Source organism: Histoplasma capsulatum (assembly GCF_000150115.1).
Source record: "Histoplasma capsulatum G186AR genomic scaffold supercont2.9, whole genome shotgun sequence".
Taxonomy (NCBI): domain Eukaryota; kingdom Fungi; phylum Ascomycota; class Eurotiomycetes; order Onygenales; family Ajellomycetaceae; genus Histoplasma; species Histoplasma capsulatum.
The window spans coordinates 214,960-237,146 of record NW_025544809.1 but is presented as its reverse complement, the minus strand read 5'-3'; the positions used below and the strand labels follow the sequence as shown (position 1 = coordinate 237,146).

Below are 22,187 nucleotides of genomic sequence, written 5' to 3'. Positions count from 1 at the left end.
AATGTGTGTGTATGAATGGCCGAACTAGACAAGTGAAGCAAGAACACTCGTAAAGCTCTATTACGTGGAGGTGTATATAGTGTTGGACCGCTGGGGCAAAAGAGCTCAATCACCACCAGCGCCGTGGTGGTATAGAGAGTACGAATCACCCAATCCACTCCCTCCTGTTGGGGGTTTGGATTGGTTCGTCCCCTCTTATTTAAAGAATTATTAAAAGATTCGTTACCACCAGCATGGCGCTGGTGGTGATTGAGCTTTTCTGCGCTAGTGGCCTAATAAAGGTTGACTCATTCTATGATGACATCACCACATTGAGCTACATCTGGAAGTCAAGTAACTCCATTTGAACAGAATTCTAGGCAAAGCGTTGATTCTAGTTTAAGGAAATTTGCATCGAACGGAAAGAAGATAACTGGATTTATCGCTAGTGCTATCTACATGATAAAAACCCATTGAAATCTCTACCATTTTTGTATCTCCATGTCAAAGTCTTCCTCCAAATTACCATCTACGAATTTCCCAACCTCAACAGTGCTCGCCTATCAGAAAAGTAGCAGTTAGTTTTTGTAATTGTTGGGCTTGGTGGTTATGTAATTACCTCTGTTGTTGAAAAAGTGTTCGCCAGTCGAAAAGGGTCCACCGAAGGGCCTGCCTGCGAAAAAGGTTCCGTCTGTCGATTTGGGTTAGTGCTGCATTCAACCATGTCGAGTGTGCCGGCAATTAGCTACTTACTCCTTGATTTGGGTTTGGTTCGCGTCGAGGGTGTCGCCCGCGTTTTTGTCGAGATCCGCCCTTCGGATTCACTTGGACAATTGCCAGGTCATTGCCGAGCTGTGTCGCCAGTTTGTTTAACAAGCTTGGTCGACGGTATCCCTGGTACTTACGGTCTTCTGACATAGCCCGCACATTACCAACAACATACAACCCGCATTTTGCCCTGGAGAGCGCAACGTTTATGCGTTGGGCCGCATGCAAAAACCCAATTCGTTCTGTACATGTTAGGTCCACGATACAGACTTCGCGCTCTCGGCCTTGGAAGCCATCGATGGTTGTGATAACGATATCAAGAAGCTTCTGACCAATTTGTGGATGCGCGCGTGCCATTGACGAAACATCACAACGATACATATTCCTTTGATACGAATACGGTGTAATTATTGCGATCTGTGAACCGAGGACGACATTTTCCCGTAGGAGACTTGCTGCCAATTCCAACACAATCTTCCGGTGGTCAAGATTGGCTTTAGACTTGGTGGAATTCAATTCCTCTTTACTGCCAGCAACATCGAGGTAGATGGCAGTGCGCTCCTTTCCGTATTTGCGGTTAAAACGCGAAACACGTCTGGAAGTTAGATAGTTCGATTCGCTATCTACCGTGATCATCCGTCCGTGGTAAGATAGGTCGGACACAAGTTTGCAAATTGTCTCATGCATGCGGTGCTGCCTCTCAAGCATAACGTGAAGGAATCCGGCACGCTCTAGACGGGCGAAGAGTGAGGTATGGAGCACCAGATAGAAATTGTTCTCCCGGACAGTAGACGATTTGCAAAACGGCGGCAGTTGTCGGGGATCGCCGAATTGGATGAACACTCGTGGCTTGTGTACTGCCAGCGCGTTCCATACCTGAGGTTCCGGGGCTTGGCCTGCTTCATCGAGGAAGATGGCGTCGAAATTGGCGTTCAATTTGATCCATTCCGTTCCGGCATTTGAGAGGGTGGTAACGACGACATCTGCGTGCCGAATGATGTCGTATTGTAGCTCACGGATCCCCTTCGTGAAAGCTTCACGATCCTCTTTGGTCGCATGACTTTCTCCATTCGCGATGAGTGAGAAGCCATTCAGAATGTCAGTGTACTTTTCAGGGTGACTAAAACCTTGGAATTCTTTAGGTTCGTCCGAAATAAGACCCAACCGACGCAGCATCCATGCACCAACACTGATATCCTTGGCACGAAAGCGTGGGTCCTTAATTCCTTCAAACCTAGTTTTGGTTGCTCTTGAGTGGGTATCAAGTAACACCTTCGACATGCTGATGAGATCCAGCATGTCAATGTCTTCAGCACTCTGACCATCAAGAATATTCTGGGAAATGATTGGGGGTCTGGAACTTGGGCTTCTGGGCTTGTCTTTTGGCTGTTGCCAAAGTCGAGCAACAGCTTCTTCTGTCTCGCGAGAGTGCGCTCTGACCACCATTGGAAGGCGTTGTAAATGACCAATTTTGTCCTTATTGTGCTCCCAAAGTTTAAGTGCAATGTCAGTTGCTGGTTCATTTGCACTTGTTACGATTAAGATTTGTCGATTTGGGGTTTCGTCGGTGTCCTGAGAAATCATGCGCTGGTTGGCGAGGATAGGTGTTATGAGGTGGATAAGTTCAAACGTCTTTCCTGTCCCTGGTGGCCCGAAGAGCATTCCCCAACCACCCGGGAGACCAAAACACTGTCGCACAAACAACATCTGCTGTTTGTCAAACTCGAAAGCCTTCTCCATCATTGACAAGATTTTGTCATGTGGGAAATGCTCAAGATCCTTAAACAAATTGACTTGCGGAAGACTTTGAAAGTCATTTGCCAAGAGGATTTGTTTTACATGTTGAGAGCAGTTTCCTTGTCTTATTTCATCTAGGCTGACAATTTCCTGTCGATATGTTTTCTGGGATGAGACCAAGGAGATAGTGACGTATTTTTGTCTGGCGCTCTCAAGTATTTCATGGATTTTGTCACTCCTCTGTTGAGATAAGTCAATTGCAGGTATTTGCAGATCTTCATCAAGCCATCTTGCATTTTGTTTATCCCAAGGTCGCGTCACCAGAAAAACTAGGAACTTCGGGTGAACGAAGGGAGGCTGTTCCACGACACGCCCACTCCAACCCGCGTTTGGATCGATGGGGATGTATTCATCAATATCGGCACGCATATTTATTTTAACCTGATCATCCTCGTTCAACTCCATACCGATCTGTTCTCTGGTGTCCATCAGAGCGAAGTATCGACGATTGCCAGCATAGGGAATAGCCACAAATCGCAACTCACAACCCCTGAGTTGACGGCAACTGTCACGAACAACCTCGTTCTCGTGTTCCTGCTGAGCGGCCATTCCAAAAGCAATCGTGTATTCTTCCCACGACGCATAGCTCAGGTTGGCGCCGGGTGTGATCTTTGGCCTTTCTCTTCTTGGCATTGTCTGGTTCTTGCCTGCCTGAATAAAAATAGGCGTTCCTGCTTTGCGGTTTTTGGGCATGTATGCTTGCCAGGGAGGTGATTCCGCTTGGTCAACAAGCAATTTTCCAAGACGCTCAAGACTGATCATTATCTCGCTCCCACGGACATAGAACACGAGGGTTTCAGATGAAGCCAGTTGGGAGGCAAGCCTGCGAACCTTTTTTTCCTGACTTCCATGCTTTATAATGCGGTCATCTGCCAAAAACAAATTTAGTTTCATCATCTTCTATGCCAGATGAATTTGAACATGATAGAGAGCTCACCTTTGTACAGGTTCCATGCGTAGAGACCACCCAACTCTTTGGCACGGTTGATCGTTACTTGAAACATCTGCCGTGTGTTCACATGGTGCATAAACCTTGGAAAGTTGTCTGAAACGCTTTGTGGAACGGCATCAACAAGGACCTTTCCTGCGGTGTCAAGTTCGTTCTCTTTAAAATCAGCCATTTTTTCGCTGGTAACAACTTCTCTAACCTCAAAAGGCCGATCAAGGTCAAGGTGCTGAGATGTCAAACGAAAACCAGCTTTGTCTTCGCTCAAGTGGTCTGAGGACACACCGTCTGTCTCGTAGATGATGCGGAAGATGACCTCGATGTATGATTGGTGCCCTTGGAGCATAAAAATCCGTAGCGAGAGATCGACTCTAGGAGGACCTTGAGCAGACATTCGTTCATAGGTAAGTTCACCGCGAGCCAATTCGCCTGCAATGTCGTGATAGTCTTGAGACTCGTCGAGTTGTGCAGTTGGAGCTTGAGTATCTGTAGCATTATTAGCACATTGCACATGTTATAAATAGATAACGAATAAACAATTCTGATACGGGAGCCAGAGGTTAAAATGAACTCACCTTCTTGGTCTTCGGAAGGGTCGTCAGAAGAATGATCGGGAGCTTTGTCCTTAGTTGTGGGATTATTTTCGCGGATTGAGGCTTGAGTGACCTGTTTTCCACTCGCCAATACAGCTGTGAAGAGGAGTCGCTTCCCTATCTCGTATTCGCACCCATCCTCAGGGAGACAGTCACCAACGTCTGCTATGTTACCTGTCGGCATTTCTTCATGGTCTTCTTCCATGTTTTCATCATTGTAGCCACCCTCAGTTTCTAAGAGAAACTGGTTGGGCTTGGGATGCTCATTCCAATTGCTTGTCTCACTCTCCAGAGTATCAGCAGCCATATCCATTGCTGCTGGAGGGGTGTCACTGTCGCCAGCCGGCTCGTCCATGCCTGTCTGAGTAGCGGAAATCAAACTTGTAAGTATGATAGATGACCGGGTGAAGAGAATACGAGGAAAGATGGAGGCTTGTTAGATGGGTTGAGAGGGTTTGAAAGGATTGAGAGAGTTGGGAGGGGAAGCTGGGAGGGTTAAAAAGTGAAGTCAGCGTAGGAAGTGAATAAAAATTTAGGCAGTTGCCGTGCTGCCTGAAGTGTTACTAGCTGGAGGTTTGGAGGAGAAGTGAAAAAATGGAAAAGTGAAGAAATCGAAAAATGAAAAACAAAGGAGAAAAAGGAGAAGAAGAATAATCAAGCTTGAACTGGGTGGATGACTTTACATTCAGAACAAACGCGAGAAGATAGAAAATCAGCTCAAGCCCCAAAACAGGGCTGATTATTGCTGCAATCTACAGATCCGTACAGCTTGAGGAGATCAGTACCTGTGATAAGATAGCACTATGGCCACTAGGTTATCCATAGCAAAAAGCCAACGTAACCATTCGTTAAATGGTTGCGCCCATAGTGATATATATACCGGTGGGCGTGGCCACCCAACCCACCACCTTTACACTGCGACCGCCAGCCGCAGTATAGTGAGGAACCACATACTAAGCAGTTCGCAAGATTAGCTGTTTGGAAGTCTTGATATGGTTGTAAAGAGTCCTAACAGTGTAAGCAGAATGGAAAAGAAGATGAAGAGGGATGGAGATGATAAATTGGGATAGAGGAATAAGATGACGACCATACCTTCACTTCACTAAGTGAAGATGCAAGTTGGTCATGCTCAGAATAGCGGTGAAGCTAACCTGGCAATAAAGCAGGAGAGTCCAGCTTCAGCTGGCATTCATGATGACTTTGCAACAGGACAAGGTGGAAATGCAGAAAAGTTCTGGCAGATCAAGAGCTTCATACATTCTGCAACTTTAAGATTCAAAAATTCACAAATGAAAAGGGCCAGGAAAAAAGAAAAGCAGCTGGCAACACTTGGTTTATGTGCTGCTCGCAGGGCAGTCCCTACCACAGAGAACATGGATATACTCATTGGGGATGGGTTTTCAAATACAACTTGGACTGATTTGATGATAAGCCATATGGAATGGCCTTGTTGGAAGGAAAAGAATCAAGAAGATTGATAAGAAGAAATAATGATGATGTTGCTGATACAGCAGCTTGATGTGTTTTGCTTTTATGTTTCTGTTTTATAGTTGTTGCTGTATGAACGCTTTTTCTAATGAGGAAATCAGAGTCAAAGTCTTGTCATTAATTATTGTTGCAGTTTTGAAGGATTTGGGCAAGGAGAGGTCCTGGGGCATTAAGTTTGAAACCCCCTGGACGGCCAAGATCACACTAACTATATAGCGTTAATATCCAGATAGCTCACTAGTGCAGAAAATATTCCAGAAACGGGGGATCATTCCAGCGCCAGCCTTCAAAATCTTATCATTCTCTTTCAATCAACCGCTCTAGGCATCAGATACCTCATTCCACCAAGCTGAAACTCTTCGTCCTCGCGCACCATCTTGCTTGTTCAGAATGGTTACCTCTGTGGAAAGAATTCCGATTTCTTAATGCTGAACAAGTTATACATCTCTGTAAGATATTAATTGCCAATTTAGGGCCGACCCAACCAGCTATGTTGGAATCAGCAGTTGCATCTCCAATGAATGTCAAGTACTATGCACAGCAGGAAAATATCTTTCAGCTAGCTGCCAATCTACCTGAGGAGATTATGATAATGTCAATCAAGGCATTACAAACACTCGCATTGTTGTTACAACCAATCAATGAACCAGCAAACAGTTGGGCAGCTATTCCAAGAGTGTTGTGACTCCCATAGCAAGCTGGACTCAAGATATTTGGCATGGCGGGATGAGACAATTGAGTATTAAGTTATCTTGTCTGTATCTTCTCTCTCCCCCCCTCTCTCTTTTATTTATTTATTTATTTATTTTAAATCTCATTCTGCCAATGGATCATTTTTCATGTATGAATGGATAGATGTAGCCATGCAAGGCACTGACGGCAGAGTTATTGGGCGGGTAACTGCCATACGAGGCTTTGAATTCTATATCAACCCATATACAATGGCCACCAAAAAAATTGTCCTTCTGCTTCAATAAGATATCCCTGTCACAGTCCTACTTATCTTTGAGCTCATCAAGAGATCTCTTCAGATCTTGGAGAGAATCTCGAAGCTGATTTGTAAATTTTGCTAGTTGGAGTAAGCAAACAGAAAAAAGCTTCATACATGATTGAGTCTTACCATCAAAAGTCCCATCCAGTGTGATGGTATGAGTAGCTCCAAAGGTATGGAGAGTGGCGGGGCTTGTATTGGCATCAGACTGACGTGGAAGGTCCTGAGGAATTACAAGCCGAGGATATGGTAATGATTCTGGAAAATTTGGGTGTTATTCAGGAAACACAGTATGGCCAATATGACTTACCATGTGCAAAGTATTGAGAATCATGATAGAAAGTTAGGGGACACTGGTCTGAGTCTCTTGCCAACAAATCGACAGAAAGCAATCTGCTGTTTGAGTATATGCCTGCTTGGAAGGCATAACCAATCTCTTTTGGGAGCATTGTGAAAGCCTCGTGGGCATGCCCCAAATCAACATTGACATTCTGGGTCACCAGGGATCCTTTAGAGTCAAGGGTGATAAATTCTGCCTGCTTGGTATGTAGGGAGCGACAGACGCAAGCGCGGCTGGTTGCGAAATTAGATAGTCGTTTCGGTATGGAAGTAGGGAACCGCATGATGTCAAAGACCACGGTGAGGAGAATGCAACCAAAGATACTTCTTCTCGCAGAGATGGTTCACAACTGGGGTTTTAGACCGGGAGCGCAGGAATAATTATCCGGCATTATATATTACACAAAATGTTGAACAAAATGTTGACCAAAACACTGGGGTCCTTTTTCCATTTCGGGTTGCGTCATAGGAGACAATAAAAGTGGAAAGGCAAAGAATAGACTTATGGTACATTACATATGACAGTGATGGCTATCACGCCCAAGATCTTTGAGGTGTTCCTCCGAAGCATTACAGCCAAAGGACCCCGCAATCATTGGAACGTAACAACATCAACCTTTTGGAATGAACAACTCCCTAAAGGTAAGTCGAAACACCAGAGCTGACCAGCCACGGCAGGGCGTGCTCTCTAGAAACGTTGAGAGAAATCGAAATAGAACAGATTTAATATTTAATATTGGCGTTGGCCGTTGTTCAAGATGCTCGTAAGATACTAGAGGCTGGACGCGGGCTTCCGCAAGTGTCAATTGACTTGGTAGGATATGAAGTGAAAATATCACGGTGCTAATCTAAGGATTGTGATGGAGCTCTCAAGGTATATCAATTTCTCTGTGATTCATCTTTTGACATACATGATGCAGCCACAAAGAAGGGAGAAAATGGGAGTGGTATAACAGAAAAATTCCCATCATGGAGAGCTGAATCGAAAACTACAAATACTCCTCCCGTACATGTTAACATAGACAAAATTGCCATCACTGGTCATTACCAACCTGGGATATATAACTCCCTTACAAGCTATCCTACTTACCATTTCGGCGGCGACGACTTCATTACAATCCGACCCATTCGCCCTTCTCCCTCATCAACTTGAACCAGTCCTTCACGTATGGAACAGCAACATGTGGGCCATAGGGATCCTTGTCCCACTGAGGGATGGGGGGAGACAGGCCAGTTTCTTCGAGGCAAGAAGCACGCAGTTCAGCTAATGTCCCACCACGATCAAAGAGCTCAAGCTTGTCTGACGCCCTTGCAGCTTTGATTTCTGCCCTGAGGGCATCCGTAGCACTCTGGTCAACGGAATAATCCGACGGATTCACCACCACACCGTAATTTTTGCGAGCCCCCTCGAGCGTGACTGATTTTCGATGCACTTCCAATGCCACTTTCTCCGCCGGCCTTGTGAGCGGATCACCTAGCCCACCACCACCCCAAGTGATCCATTCAAGCAAGTCCCCGGGCGCAACGCGGATATGATCACATTTGCTCTGGAGGACCTTCGTTGGCGGATTCTGCGGATCTTTGGAATAATAATAAATGACCTTTCTTGATCGGCTTCCTGGTTTTCCGCCGTTTACGCCCCACGGTTTGGTAAACCATCTATCGTCGTGGATGCTAAACTCTCCAGCGCTGAGGAATCGATACACAGTGCGCTGTGCGTTGCCGCCGCGATAGAACCCAGCACCACCCGAGTCCGCTACAGATTCGTTCGCTTCGAGTCGGAGCGGATAGTTGAATTCCAAGCTTTCCGTGGGAATCGACTTCATTGCCGGGAAAAGGCAGTGGCAATCGGGCTGTGGGTTTAATTAGCATCTGACATATCTACTTCATCTAACATACAAGGTTTTCTTTTTTTCTTTTTTTCTTTTTTTGGAAGTTTCTTACCCCATCTCCAATTGGCCTTGCTGGGACACCACCGAAGCCAATCTGGTAAAGCTGGAACCATTCGCCGGATGGCTTGAAGCCAGAGTAAAACTTTGGTTAAGTTAGCAACATGTCCCTGTCCCTGCTTCCTGAATATGGACTTCTCTTACAAAGTGAGGACTGTCGGAAAAACCTGCAGCAGCCATAAATGTGGGATTCCTCTGGCCAAACAATGCTTGAAGAACATCCAGGATTCTCCCAAGGAAATGGGTCCGGCAGCTCAGGGGTGCAGGCCGAACAGGTTTAAGCACCGAACCTTCGTGGAGGTGAATTTCGAGTAAGTCATGGAAGCCATCATTCACAACACAATAAGGATCATAAGCTGCCAAGAGGTAGTAACTAATGATATGTTAGCAGGAGGTTCAAAATTATCGCGAAGGGAGCCTGCACCGTACCCGATAAACATTTTAAACATGGTTTCAGAAAGGTAGAAGTTAATTCCCGTTTCACTTTGAGGGCTTGTGCCATGCCAGTCAAAATGAAGCTTTCCGTCTTCCTTTTTCTGCATTGTGCATTTCACAGCGTATGGCCCATATCCATGTCCATCATCATCCACAAAGTCGGTGAACTCAGTTGGGTCACTGCCAAGTTTTGTGTCGATAATCTTGGAGATAGCTGATCGGTTCTGCTCGAGAAGGCTGTCGCATGCGGCCTTGTAGACCTCCGCTCCGTACCTGTCATGGAGCTCGCAGACACGCTCTGCCGCTGTACGTACTGCAGTAACAAGTGCAGTGATATCGCTTCGCATCCAGTCGGGCTGCCGAGAGTTACGGCAGAGCAGTGTCATAATATCCTCGTTATATTGACCCTTGCGATAAAGTTTTAATAGAGGGATCTGGATACCATCCTCGAAAACAGTGGTTGCATTAACAGACATGCTACCCGGGACCTTCCCCTGAACATCAGTCAAATGACCAAAGTTAGCTGCCCAACCCACCAGCTTGCCGGCGTAGAATATTGGCAAAAGAACAATGACGTCGTTCAAATGGCTGATGGCGCCGTCAACCTCGTAAACGTCGTTGGTCATGAATACGTCACCTTCCTCAATGGTACCTGTCCATCTGCGCAAGAAAGAAGGCACAAAGCTTCCAAATTGTCCAACAAGCATCTCCCCTTTCGGGTTAGTTACGACGTTGAATTCATCTTGCTGATCTCTAATCGCAGGTGACATAGCACATCGAAGCATAAGGCGATCCATCTCCTCTCTAATTGATTGCAACGAGGCCGATATCAATGTTGATATCAAAGGTTCCTTCGCGACTAGTTCTGTCGCAGATTGTGGAGTATGTGAAGTTGGATTCCTATCTTCCTCTTTTTTAGTCTCCAACGGTCTAATCAGGATGTTTCCCATGGAGTCAATCTCGCCATAATATCCGGGGAGAATGAGGGTATTAGAATCCTAAACAATTAATGTGTATTAGCCCATGTTCACTCTTTTGTGTAGGTTATCATACCATCTCGGTTACCACGCAGGGTCCTTCAACCACGTATCCTTTTTTTGTAATCTTACTCCGATCCCAGATATGAGCTTCGTACTGTTTCCCCTCAAATATGATCATTGATTTCTCCCTGAGCGCCGATTGAGGAGGGGTATTACCCCCTGACACCTCATTGGCTTCAGCTAGAGCTATTTCAATATCGGCGGCGCCATCAATAACTATAACACCGAGGCGCATGACTTCGAGCTCGAATGATGGAAGGGAATATTTAAATTGCTGATCATGGAGTGCATCGAATTTGGAGTGCAGTATCTCAGAAAATGATTTGGAAGAAGCTCTGGTGTCGTCATAGGAGAGCGGAATGGTGAGCGTTAGTGATTGGCCTTTGTATCGCACATCAATCTCATAATTCTTGATGAGTCGGTCTTCAGAAAGATCATGGATTTGACTGATCATCACCTGGACACAGGACTGCTCCAGGTCACTATATACCTTTTGTAACTCGTCTGCGTCGATGTCAGAAAGTGATTTAATATACGATCTCGATAGAGCGTGGCTCATCTTTGTCGTGGCATCTCCCTGGGCACAAAGAACGCCTGGAGCAGGAGGAACGATAACTGGCCAGGCCCCCAGCAGCTTTCCCACGGCATTCGCATGCATGGGTCCTGCTCCTCCATAGGCAACTAGAGCAAAGCCTCGAGGGTCATGGCCTCGTTCTACGGATACCAGTCTCACAGCTCCGTAGATTGTCTCATTGATCATACTGATGATGCCTTCAGCGGTTTTTTCGCGCGGCAGATTCATCTGTGCTGCTAGACCGTCTATCGCGGCCTCGGCTGCAGCAACATCCAACTCGAAGCTTCCTCCAAGTAATTTGGACGGCAAATATCCTAGAATTAGGTTTGCATCTGAGACGGTTGGGTCTTTCCCTCCTGCACCATAGCAAGCCGGTCCGGGAGTCGCTCCAGCACTTTCAGGGCCCACTCTCAACGTCGATGTAATATCAACATATCGAGCAATTGACCCACCTCCGGCTCCAACTGATCGAACGTCAACAGAAGGGGCCCGAACAGTGAGATTATCAATAACGGTCTCACGACGGACTGAGGGGGATCCATCTACGATAATGGCAACATCCGTGGAGGTGCCGCCAATATCGAGAGTGATTAAGTTTTTGTAAGGTGTGTTTTTGGCTACAACGTCGGCGATTCCACGAACGCCACCAGCCGGTCCAGACATAAGGCAGTTAACTGGAACGTCCCCTGCTAATTCCAGTGACGTCATCGCACCATCGCTCTTCAACACACGGATTATGGAGCTGTCGTCCTTCAAAAGGTTTTGGAGGCCCGAAAGGTATCTCTTGACGATGGGTTTCACCATCGCATTTGCGGCTGCTGTGACCGTCCTTTCGTACTCTCCGGTCTCTGGAAGGACATCAGTAGAGCAAACGATTTCGACTTCAGGGCCGAGCTCCTCCCTGACGATGCCACGTACAGCGTCTTCATTAATCCTGTTCGCATAAGAATTTATCAAGCTGATGGTAACTGATTCCGGGACCTGGTGCTTCAGCTCTGCCAAATCTAGTCGCAACTTGCGTGCGTCGACTTCCTGGATTAATTCGCCCGTTGCAGACACACGTTCGGAACATTGCACAGTTCTTTCCAGCGGCACCACTGGTTCAGGGGGCACGAAATTGATCCAAGCACCCAAGGCACCGGGAATATGAGATCGTCTGAGGGCAAGAATATCCTTATGGCCTGCAGTGACAATCAGAGCCGAGTGTTTGGCGCCTTTCCCCTCGAGAACCGCATTTGTCGCAGTTGTGGTTCCGTGATGGATAAAGTCAAATTTCCCGTCCCAGCCAGATCTACTTTGCAGTATCTCCCGAACCTTGGCGATACCATCTTTGACTCCAATGCTTTGGTCATGAACCGTGGACGGAACTTTTGCTCGGACGGTCTCCCCGTTGGGAGTGAAGACACAAACGTCGGTGAAAGTGCCCTGATTATTGTGTACTCAGTGGTCAACTCAAGATATCTTGAATTTAAAAACCGACAATCGATGGACTTACGCCGACGTCAACACCCAATCTATAGCCAGTCATGGTTGTGAAACTTTGGCTCAGAAACTTTGGTAGCGGCGGCGAGGAGAGAGGGACTTGTGATTGCTGAAGAGGGGAGGACGTTATTGAATTGAGTATTCGATAACGCTAATTACTAGTTCAAGAAAATCATTGAAACCAGCGAGTCTTCGTTGATCCTTTTTCTTTTTCCTTATTCTTTCTTCTTTCTGCTTTCCAAGTGTTGATGTTCTTGATCTTCAAAATTTACAGATTCCATCGCGTCTTTAATTTGTTACCACCTCATGATGCCCCGCATTCTTGCACACCTGCGCTTATGCAACAGAGTCGAGTTGTCGAGGGGGAAAACAGTCCAGCCGAATGAGTGGCCAATCAATAAAGCATAACTATTGCAACGAATGCAAGCGCAGGTTCGGGCAATCAAATCAGAAACAAATCCGAAGGGATATAATGAACCAATCACCCCTTACAAGCTATATCATTGGGTAACGTAGGACTTCGAAGTCACTACGGGCTGCTACGGAGGAGAGATTGGTTCTATCCAAAGCAATAGTGCAAGCGACCGCCAGAAACCCCTCCGCTCTGCAGCGCCAAGGTCGGATACTGATGATAGATTTTGCAGGCGCAGTAATTTCCGTGGGAGGGTGGCCCCTCCTGAACTTCCCGTAGTGTCCACGGCCTCCACTGCCATGTTCTCCTGAAGTTCCGCTTCATAGATGTAAGCGCTTGGGGAAAGTTAAAGAAGTTAGCGTGTCGCTAGCGGGCGGTAGCTGAGTTGCAAGGATCAGGGATCCCGAAGCCATCTCCAGCGTGGCTGGCTAAGCTAAGTCTTCCGCTTTCCCCATGAGTCTAGCAGGACACGGTTGTGTACAAGATCCCTGATCCATGAGCATTCGACCTTTTGACATGAAACCGGAGCGAAGCCGGCCGGGAAGAGGACCCTGTGAGCGAGGAGTCAATGTGAAGTAAATTCCATGAAAGGCGAGATTCAGAGAACATACTTTTGATGTATTTTGAAACTACGGAGGAGATCTGGGGTAAATATTTTAAATGCGACGCTGAACTCTGAATTGCAGATCAGTTCCAGCCATCAACTTTTTTTTCAAGCTGATCGGAAGCCAACAGCTGATCGAAACCCCGCTGTGGTCGGTTGCGCTGTGTATCGCGAATACAAGGGATAAATTACATGTACACTGCCAAGAACGACTAGTGTTTAACAGGTTTAGTGTACGCCTTCCCTCGTGTTCCGAAGATTTCGCTCTCGGCTTGTTGCACCCCGGACATGGTGGTGACAGCGATGAGCAGTCCGACAAGTCGATTCTCTACGGAGTTGATATCAGAGAGATACTCTTGCCAATGAATCTCTCATCCACTGTGGGATGGTATCCGGAGACCACGGCGCAGATGAGATGCCAGTTCAATTGATTAGCATTCTACAGCTAAAGAAAGGTTTGAAAGAGAGGCTCTGAGGCTGCAAGTCAGTTGCAGTACAGCACAGGCAGACTCGGAGTAGAATACGGGAGTGCTGTTAATATGACAGTAGATGAACTAGCTGCTGACAATGGTAGTGTCATCCTTCGACAGCTTCTGCAGTGATTAAACGCCTATCACCTCCTGTATCTAAGCCGCCTGTCACTCGAACATCTCTCCCTGCAAATCCTGCTGTAATATCTGTTCATAGCAACCTAGCCAGTCTTCTTGGGAGATATTGAATGCTGGAAGGAATGCGAGAACTGAAGTATTATTTCAAACTGGTTCTATCCAGCTGTGATATGCAGGATCAGATGGTGAGCCATTGAGCAGAAAAGGTGGGTGAGAATGATGGATGATATTTACGCTTTCGACTCTTCCTTTTCCTGCAAGATCTTTCATGACCTCAAGAGAGACAACATTTGAACACTAGTCGCTAGCAGTTATTTGTCGGTAATCCGATGTTATCACTGAATGGCTCCTGGCCATGTGTATGGAGTACACTAGACGGCTACTAATAAACTCACTCGACAAACACTAAACTCATTTAGCGCTTGTCCATCCACTGCACGAAACTTGCATCAACGAACTCAAGCCAATCTCACCCGCATGATGATTGCAGGCACCACGAGCATGAAAAGGCAAGCCACCCAACAGACAGGAGAGTGGGGCGGCGAAGGAAATGCTTGATGCATTGCCAATTCCCATAAATTTTTAGTTCAGTCGCCTTTTACATTCTTATTCAGCTCGAGCTCACAAAGGATTCGAAGAAGGACTGGGAGGATCCTCACATCTTAAGGGTGCTGCCACCATGCTGGACACACTGCCCTCGTAGGTCACCAATTATCAGAAGAGATGTATGGGACAAGCATGAAACCCGTGGGAGGAGATATCCCCGCCGAATGGTTTCGGATTCAAACCACACCCAAAGACTGATCATAATTGCTCTCAACTGCATACAATGTCCTCCGCTGAACTCCAGGGAGAATTGAAGTCGGTGGCTTACGCTTGAATTCTACACATTCTGAATTCGGTAATGTGCTCGTTCGAGGCCACGCGCCAAAGTTTGCCTCTGATCTCTCCTCCTCTCAAACAGAGGCAAGACTCTTCGTATATCTTCAACCGGGCGATCAACCGTATGATGAATCAAATCAAGGTACGACACAAGCTTGGCGTTGATCAAAAAAAAGAATGAGTTCCTTTCCTGGCTGGAGGCTTTCTGGGCCCAGTCTCCTGCTGTCAGCCGCACCTCACTGGCTCAGAAGCTCATCCGTGCAAGGATTGACATGCTACAAGCCGAGAATACGGCCAATGAGCCTTATTTGTTCTCCCCCGTAACCTGGGTTAAAAGGCGAGCAGGCCAGTTGACCTTGTGATAGGTTCTAGGGCCGAAATACCCTGTTCCCTCCCACATTACTTCGTGAATGAAACTGTGTTTGAGCTTTCACTTCCAGGTAATTTTGAGCACTCATCCCAAGCACTTGGGACCTCGTGAGCAGCGGAAACTCTGGAACGCTAATGCTCTGTCCTTTTTCCTTTTTCCAGAATGTTGCAAAATCCCGCGGACACTTTCAATCATCCTTATCAAAAGCCCGCGAAATTGTGCCAATGCTCTTTCCTCCGCGCTCAACACCGAATGATCTTCCTACTCATCAAGCGCCACATCGTTCAAAAGTTTCCCTCATAAACTTTGCTTTAGTGACAATCCCCTTGTTCGAGATACTGGACAGACAAGTGTGGCGCTTATTATTGACATGAGAATGTCTATTCCCCTTTCTGCCACCTTCCTTGCTGCGTGAGAGCAGATGCTTGCCTCACCTAAATTCTACAGCTCATATTCATATATCTATATATCGGTGTCATGCCTTTTGGCTCTGCGCATACAGTCCCAGAATACATTCACCTTTCCAGCCTCCCAGAGACTGTGCGGTGATGGCTGCCATCACTCCCATTATTCCACCGCCGCCAGGAGTGACCTCAAATTTTGACCACCCAACAGATGTTTTACGAACAGTAAACCTTGTGACGCAGTACTTGACTATAGCAGTTGTCACAATCTTTGTCGCGACTCGTCTCATCATCAAATATTACCGCTACTCCAGGTTTGACATTGAGGATTGTGAGTATGGAATCTCCCTTGAAGAAGCGAGGCATCTTGACTTACTTTTCTTCTACAGATGCTACTACCATTTCATGGGTATGTCACGAGGATTCTTTCCATTCCATCACCACCATCACTGACCTTATTGTCAGCTATTCTTCATGGGATACTGCAGTTGTGTGGCACTTCGTAAGTAACTCCATTCACCTGCACCTATTCAAGAACAGGTCTAATTATCAGTTAAAGTTTCATATCATGGCGGTGGATACCACGCCTGGGATGTCCCTCAACCCGAGCAACGGGAATTCCTCAAGGTGAGATGCTCACACGCAACCTCCCTTGTGTCTTGATCATTTTCGTGAAGCCCGCAGCTTAGATATCGAGGAAAACTGACTTTCGCCTCTCCCAGATCTCATATGCTGTCACGATTCTCTACGTTCCAATGGCATTCTCTGTGAAGGTGGCACTGCTAGCCATCGTCATCCGAATCTTCAATCCAGATCGCAAGAAGGTTCTCGGCGTCTACATAATCTTGGGAGTACTCCTGTTATATTATATTCCAGCTATCTTTTTGAAGATTTTCTTTTGTATACCCATCTCGGGCTACTGGGAAGGTGCCGCAAGCGGAGCCAAATGCTTAAACCAACAAAACTTGATTACTGCAGACGCGGTCATCAGTATGGTCAGCGACTTCGCAATTCTCGTCCTACCATTGCCGTTGACGTGGAGCCTTCACATTAGAAAAACCAAGAAACTGCGGGTTATTGGCATCTTGGGAGCCGGAGGTGTTGCCACCGCGTTCAGCGTTTGGAGGCTTGTCATAATGGTTGAGCAAGGCGCTTCACCCAATTTCACTATCGTCTTTATTCGAATCGTGCTCACTGGGTAAGCATTATTTTAGGGGAGGGGAAATATTTTATCGGATCTGCCTTATCCTCGAATCTTATTCTTTTTACATTTACTTACTAATGATGTTTGATTCAGCAACGCGGAGGCTGGCATTGGCTTGATCTGTGCCTGTTTGCCAGTCATAAGCTCCTTTTATACCTATCGCAAGAAGAGCTCAAGCGAAGTCCACCAGAGCCCCGCCCAAAGTTACGAACTCTCCAGCTGGCAGAAAATCTCAGCGAATGCGAAATTCCCCCCCCGAAATCGCGATTATCCGAATCTATCGCCAGATCAAGCAGAGTTAATCTGCACCGTAGAAGCGGCCACAACGCAGTCAGCTGTTGAAGACTCGGGCGCGAGCAACTGTTCTCGAGAGAATACAATGAATCATGGCGGAATCCACAAAAGTGTTCATGTTGTGGTTACAGGCGAAAGGGAAAAATATTAGGGATTATTTTTTTTCTATTGTTATTTTTATTTTTTTAATGGATTATATACAATGATAGATATGAGCCGACTCCCTGAAGACAACAAGTCTGCTGCGTATAGTTGAGCCAATTTAAAGAAACATCGGTGAACGATAATGCAAGGCGTATTTGGTTTATTGCTCTCTAGCATTCTCGGTGATTATTACTGAGCCGGTGGATACAGCTCTGGTGTTTTGCTATTTTTGCGATAATGTTGGCGACTTGGCCAATTTATGTACCCGAGTCCTTGTATGGAGATATTAAGTGAACAAATAAATGCAGCTCTAACCATTTTGGTGCTCGGCATTTGCTGTGGTTGAAAATTCCCACGTGCAACTAACTAACTCTGCCCGGTCATTTTGTGTTGGAGGGGTTGGATTGGGTGATTCGTCCCCTCTAGACCACACCATGGCGCTGGTGGCGATTGAGCTCTTTTGCCCTAGTGGCCTAATATTTTGATGCTCAGTATGCCAGGGGAAGGAAATTTAATTTTCTATTTTCTAACCACGGCACAAAGGGCGATGGAAATTTTTGTCACTCAATTATTACTAAAATTGCTTCATATTGTTCAAATTAATTGCCAATTACGATAATCCCATCCCGTCTACCATATACACTAGACGGACGGTGAAAACACCCTCCCAGCAACAATCCCATACCCAGTCTAGGACGAATTGGAGTTGTCGGCACAAGAAAACGCAGATCCTAAAATCAATAGCTCGTCAGCTTCTGTTCCCTCGATCTTGAAATAAAAAAGCCGGACAACTTGACGCAGACGTACCAATGAGTCCCGACGCATATGCGTCAATAATTTGCAAAATAACCCCGTACGTCGCCCCGATAAAAAAGAAAAGGCCTAGGAGAATCAGGCCAACGTGGAGCAAGTAAATGGTCTTCTGGCGAATAGTGCCCTTTCTGTAGTCACCGTGATCGAAAAGCCACAGCCAACCAGGAATGATCATGGCCAGGGGTGCGAAACAGAGTGAGCCCAGTAGGGCGACCAAGTAGTTGAAGATCGGAATGGCCTCTGCAATGATAAACGAAAGGGTACCAAGGACAATCGTGCAGCCGAACCATGTCGACCAATGGACAAATGTGTTGGCTTGCAAGTGTTGGGTGTTTCGAAGCAGTCGGACAAAGAGATACTTTGCGGCGATCTAGGGAGAAGCGGTTAGGCATATATCAAAAATAGGAACTGTGAGAGGAGGGGAAAAAAAACCTACATGCAAATAGAGGCAACCGCTCACAACAAGTCCTATCAATGCAATGCCGTACGAGATCATTTTGACTGTTTGTCCTGCGCTCTGTAAAAACGGTCAATTACTTTCTTCTTCTTCTTCTTCTTCTTCTTCTTCTGCCCCTAGTATGAGGCAGGTGGATGAAGCACTTACGCCCAATGAAGGATTAGCAACCCATTTTCCGCACCAACGATAGACTACCACACTAAAACAGAGATATGAGGCAGTAACGCCGCCCATGCAAAGGTAAAGAGCCTTTTTGTAGTCCCTCGGGTTGCGCATCTCCGAAATGATGGGCAGAAAAGCACTTGTGCCTGCGGAGGAGACGAAGATAGTGCTAGATGCAACCATACCGGCGGCGTACCCAGGGTTGTTAAAGGCGTGATATCCCAAGTCATACGGCCCAGTTTGAGGGGCCGCAGCCGGTCGGGAAAGCTGGGTGACTCCAACCACGACTATGAAAACTGCAATATAAATCGAAGAAAACCCGGCGTATGTGAGCCACCCAACGTGTTCGAGTTTCCGGACTGACGCCGTAAGAACGATCACCACTGCGGCAAGAAAGGACCACCACACGGTACAAGCTCCATGGTGGGAGAGTGCATTTAGACCCGTAGCCACGCCAATGATTCCAGTGCCCGCACAGAGAACATAGGCAATGATAAACAGGATGCCAGTGATTTCTTTCGCAATAGGGCCACCAGTGACCAATACCATATCGGCGATTGAGTGACATCCGGGATGTCTCTCACGAAAACCCCCAAGAATCACAAAACAGTATGTGTTGAAGGCGCCCCATGCTACAATGCTGATTGCTCCGCCCACCGCCCCCAGCGAGTAGAGAGCAGACGGAATTGATAAAACACCAGTTGCAAATATGACCTTCGTGAAGATGATGCAAGCCTTGAACCATCCGACGTTCCGGAAGTTGACACCGTCCGTTGTCTTTTTAAAGACTTCGTTTTCTTCGGTGTCAGACGTCACATTGACCTCCGCTTCCTTTTCCTTGAACATCTCGAAGACTGGCTCGGAGGCGACGCGCTTAGACACCGCACAATGAATGTGAGATGCGAAGTTAAACGGTCAAGCAAAGTTAAGTGGATGATTGCCGCTCCTCTAATGCGTCTGCTTTAAAAGAAAAATCAATGATCAGCGGAAATTTAACTAGCTTAAATTAAGACACCAGCAACATACCAACTTGAGCACACTATGATTCTAGAGTCCCAAGATGGTTGTTAGGCCGATAGCTCATGGGTTCTGTTGCGCAACCCTGGCCGCAGAGGTAGCACTATATATCTCCTGGGTTCGACAACTTCGCCCCGGTTTTAGCGCTTGTTTGCTAACGCAACATTCAATCATATCCTGGCATCCTGAAGGTCGGAGATTAGCCAGTAACAATCATGGGTCCTGCGCACTTTACGCGGTCACTGATCTCAGTTAGGCATTGCGCATGCTTGGCGTGCAACTGCACGCAGTATGACCTTTTTACGAGTTATGGGATGTCACTCTCGCTCGCGGAAGCCATCCGGCACGCTCCCCCACCCCCACAATCAAAGGCATTCGGCAACTACGGGCCGCCGCCGAAGGAGAAGAATCAGTGGCGCTGTGAGAAGCGAGAGTCGGCGGAACATTCGGGTTATCCGACCAGGATTATACATATTCCCAACTGCTGCTGGCGGTCTAGCATTTCAGAGAGCTAGGGAGCGAGGAACTTCTTGGAACCCAGACAAAGGCATGCATTGCATAGCGGTGAGAACCTCTGACAGAGCACCTCAGTCCAGGTCACTATTATTCAGTAACGGGGAGGAGAGAAATGAACTTGCATATGCAGCGCAAGCAAAGTCGGTAAACAACCCCCCTCTTCCCCCTCTCCTCTGCGCTTGTGTCAAACGAAAAACCGGATTCGGTTGGCACACCTGTCTGAATGAATGGGCGAGGACCCTCGCGTAATTGACAGGGCTAAGGTCCGCGCTTCTGGGGGTGCAAAAGTTCGCTCAATAATGGGGGGAGGTTCAAGGTGAGTTGCATGTGGGGAATGTAAACGAAAGTCACAACGAATAATAAACCATACTAAGTTGTATGATATGTTATTGGTCAGAACATCCCCACCCATAATACTCTGGAAGCCCTGTATTCGGTCCAAATTTCCTGCCCCATGGCATCTGCTTACCCTTCAACGTGGCTAGAGGGACTGGATTGGATGGCTCTCCGCCCAGTAAGCGCTGGTGGTCACTGAGCTTCCTTGCCCCGGTGGCCTAGATCAACGTGGTTCGAAGTCGGTAACTTATAGATTGAGTTTAGTCCCTTTTCCCTCTCCTTGGAAACCTTATCATCCCGTATTCTGCTAGTTGGTGAGCTACCGGTAGTTAGTTAACTATCTTCATGCAAATGCTGGCTGGGCACAATTTCTTTCTGAGAATGCATTCTCACAGTTTCTATTTCTGTTCCTCGACAGATCCCCAACTTCATCGCCAGCCATAGCAATAAATAGACTATATCTGATGAAGCCATGAGACAATCTTCTCATCAACATTCAACCAGATGCCAAGAGGGAATCGCGGATCGCGGGCCCAGAAATGGTTGAACCAAATCAAATTCCGCACCAACCACGATGAACCAATGCATGGTCTTTGGGACGATTGAAGATTCCATCGATGGAACTTGGAACTCTTCCGCCCCGGAAGCCCGAACTAATTGTTTTCCATTTATTGATTGATACTTTATTCCTGCAAAGCATCGACTTGCTTTACTTCCTGCGAAATGCGAAATGCGAAATGCAGGATCTCTCCACCCTTGATTTGTCAGTTTGCCTTCCTGCTAGTTTCTCCTGTACTCCGGGACAAGGAGGCATCAGCTATTGTTTCTCGATACAAAAAGGCGCTGAATTCCCCAGGATGTTTCCCTCCATCCCTTCTCCTACCCCCCGCTCATCTTCCCCCTCCAGGAAAATCAACCCATGGCTAGAGAAAGCAAAACGGAAAAGGAAAGAAAAGTTTAAATGAAGCCAACAGCGCTGGCAGTCGCCCTTCTCACCTGGGCTGGGGTTGTCTCTGGGAAGCACTATGTTGAGCTGATGTTGGAGGATCCCCAGAATTGGGTGGGAGGTCCTGGTTTGTTCCCCAGCCGCGTCCTCGCAGGGTATGAAGAACCAGATAATGGAACCCATGCCTCCACTTGGGTATCTTATCTGCAGGGTGAATGCAGCAGTCTTCCAAGATGCACAGCTTTCTTCTCCTTTCGAGGTTTTGACACCGGTAAGGAATAACAGTTAAACGTCCTAAAACTTTTACTTACTGAAATGCTGCCTTTGAGAGACAAAAGACTGTCTTTATTTTTTACTTTTACCATTTCGAAGTTTTTTTTCCCTTCTTTTTCCAAAAAGGGAGAAAGGTAAGCTAACGATTTTGTATGCAGGGGAGCTGTTTGGCTATCTTCTTGGAGGTAGCTCCGTAACTATTGGAGATTTTGTAAGGGCCCCATGGGCAGCAAACTCCACCGTATGGAATGTATATGAGACCTAGCCTCTAGTCAATCTGAGAACTCTGGGTGAGTTGTATTCAAGGACAAACGGTCCTGGAGTGGGATCGATGCTGAACGCCTAGATGTGGTTTGTGTGGATA

At 46.9% G+C, this 22,187-nt stretch overlaps 7 protein-coding genes across 7 annotated transcripts; 3 read left to right on the top strand and 4 right to left on the bottom strand.

Moving 5' to 3' along the window:
- Positions 1 to 461: 461 nt before the first annotated feature.
- Positions 462 to 4,438, bottom strand: HCBG_06309 (DNA helicase; the record flags this gene model as incomplete). Its single annotated transcript, XM_045433358.1, has 4 exons — positions 462 to 539; positions 733 to 3,413; positions 3,482 to 3,976; positions 4,066 to 4,438. 4 exons carry the CDS (start codon positions 4,436 to 4,438, stop codon positions 462 to 464), a joined length of 3,627 nt encoding a protein of 1,208 aa, XP_045285671.1.
- Positions 4,439 to 6,566: 2,128 nt separating this feature from the next.
- Positions 6,567 to 7,185, bottom strand: HCBG_06308 (uncharacterized protein; the record flags this gene model as incomplete). Its single annotated transcript, XM_045433357.1, has 3 exons — positions 6,567 to 6,640; positions 6,692 to 6,820; positions 6,873 to 7,185. 3 exons carry the CDS (start codon positions 7,183 to 7,185, stop codon positions 6,567 to 6,569), a joined length of 516 nt encoding a protein of 171 aa, XP_045285670.1.
- An 828-nt stretch (positions 7,186 to 8,013) lies between these two features.
- Positions 8,014 to 12,427, bottom strand: HCBG_06307 (5-oxoprolinase; the record flags this gene model as incomplete). Its single annotated transcript, XM_045433356.1, has 6 exons — positions 8,014 to 8,754; positions 8,846 to 8,935; positions 8,995 to 9,223; positions 9,280 to 10,283; positions 10,339 to 12,324; positions 12,395 to 12,427. 6 exons carry the CDS (start codon positions 12,425 to 12,427, stop codon positions 8,014 to 8,016), a joined length of 4,083 nt encoding a protein of 1,360 aa, XP_045285669.1.
- Positions 12,428 to 15,805: 3,378 nt separating this feature from the next.
- HCBG_06306 (uncharacterized protein) lies at positions 15,806 to 17,310 on the top strand (the record flags this gene model as incomplete). The annotated part of the gene is made up of 4 exons (XM_045433355.1): positions 15,806 to 15,992; positions 16,215 to 16,288; positions 16,384 to 16,859; positions 16,959 to 17,310. 4 exons carry the CDS (start codon positions 15,806 to 15,808, stop codon positions 17,308 to 17,310), a joined length of 1,089 nt encoding a protein of 362 aa, XP_045285668.1.
- A 3-nt stretch (positions 17,311 to 17,313) lies between these two features.
- Positions 17,314 to 19,581, bottom strand: HCBG_06305 (uncharacterized protein; the record flags this gene model as incomplete). The annotated part of the gene is made up of 4 exons (XM_045433354.1): positions 17,314 to 18,034; positions 18,111 to 18,486; positions 18,553 to 18,633; positions 18,721 to 19,581. The coding sequence occupies 4 exons, from the start codon at positions 19,579 to 19,581 to the stop codon at positions 17,994 to 17,996; spliced, it is 1,359 nt and encodes a 452-aa protein (XP_045285667.1).
- A 386-nt stretch (positions 19,582 to 19,967) lies between these two features.
- On the top strand, positions 19,968 to 20,267 carry HCBG_06304 (uncharacterized protein; the record flags this gene model as incomplete). The annotated part of the gene is made up of 1 exon (XM_045433353.1): positions 19,968 to 20,267. One exon carries the CDS (start codon positions 19,968 to 19,970, stop codon positions 20,265 to 20,267), a length of 300 nt encoding a protein of 99 aa, XP_045285666.1.
- Positions 20,268 to 21,565: 1,298 nt separating this feature from the next.
- Positions 21,566 to 22,088, top strand: HCBG_06303 (uncharacterized protein; the record flags this gene model as incomplete). Its single annotated transcript, XM_045433352.1, has 2 exons — positions 21,566 to 21,821; positions 21,982 to 22,088. The coding sequence occupies 2 exons, from the start codon at positions 21,566 to 21,568 to the stop codon at positions 22,086 to 22,088; spliced, it is 363 nt and encodes a 120-aa protein (XP_045285665.1).
- Between the last annotated feature and the right edge of the window lie 99 nt (positions 22,089 to 22,187).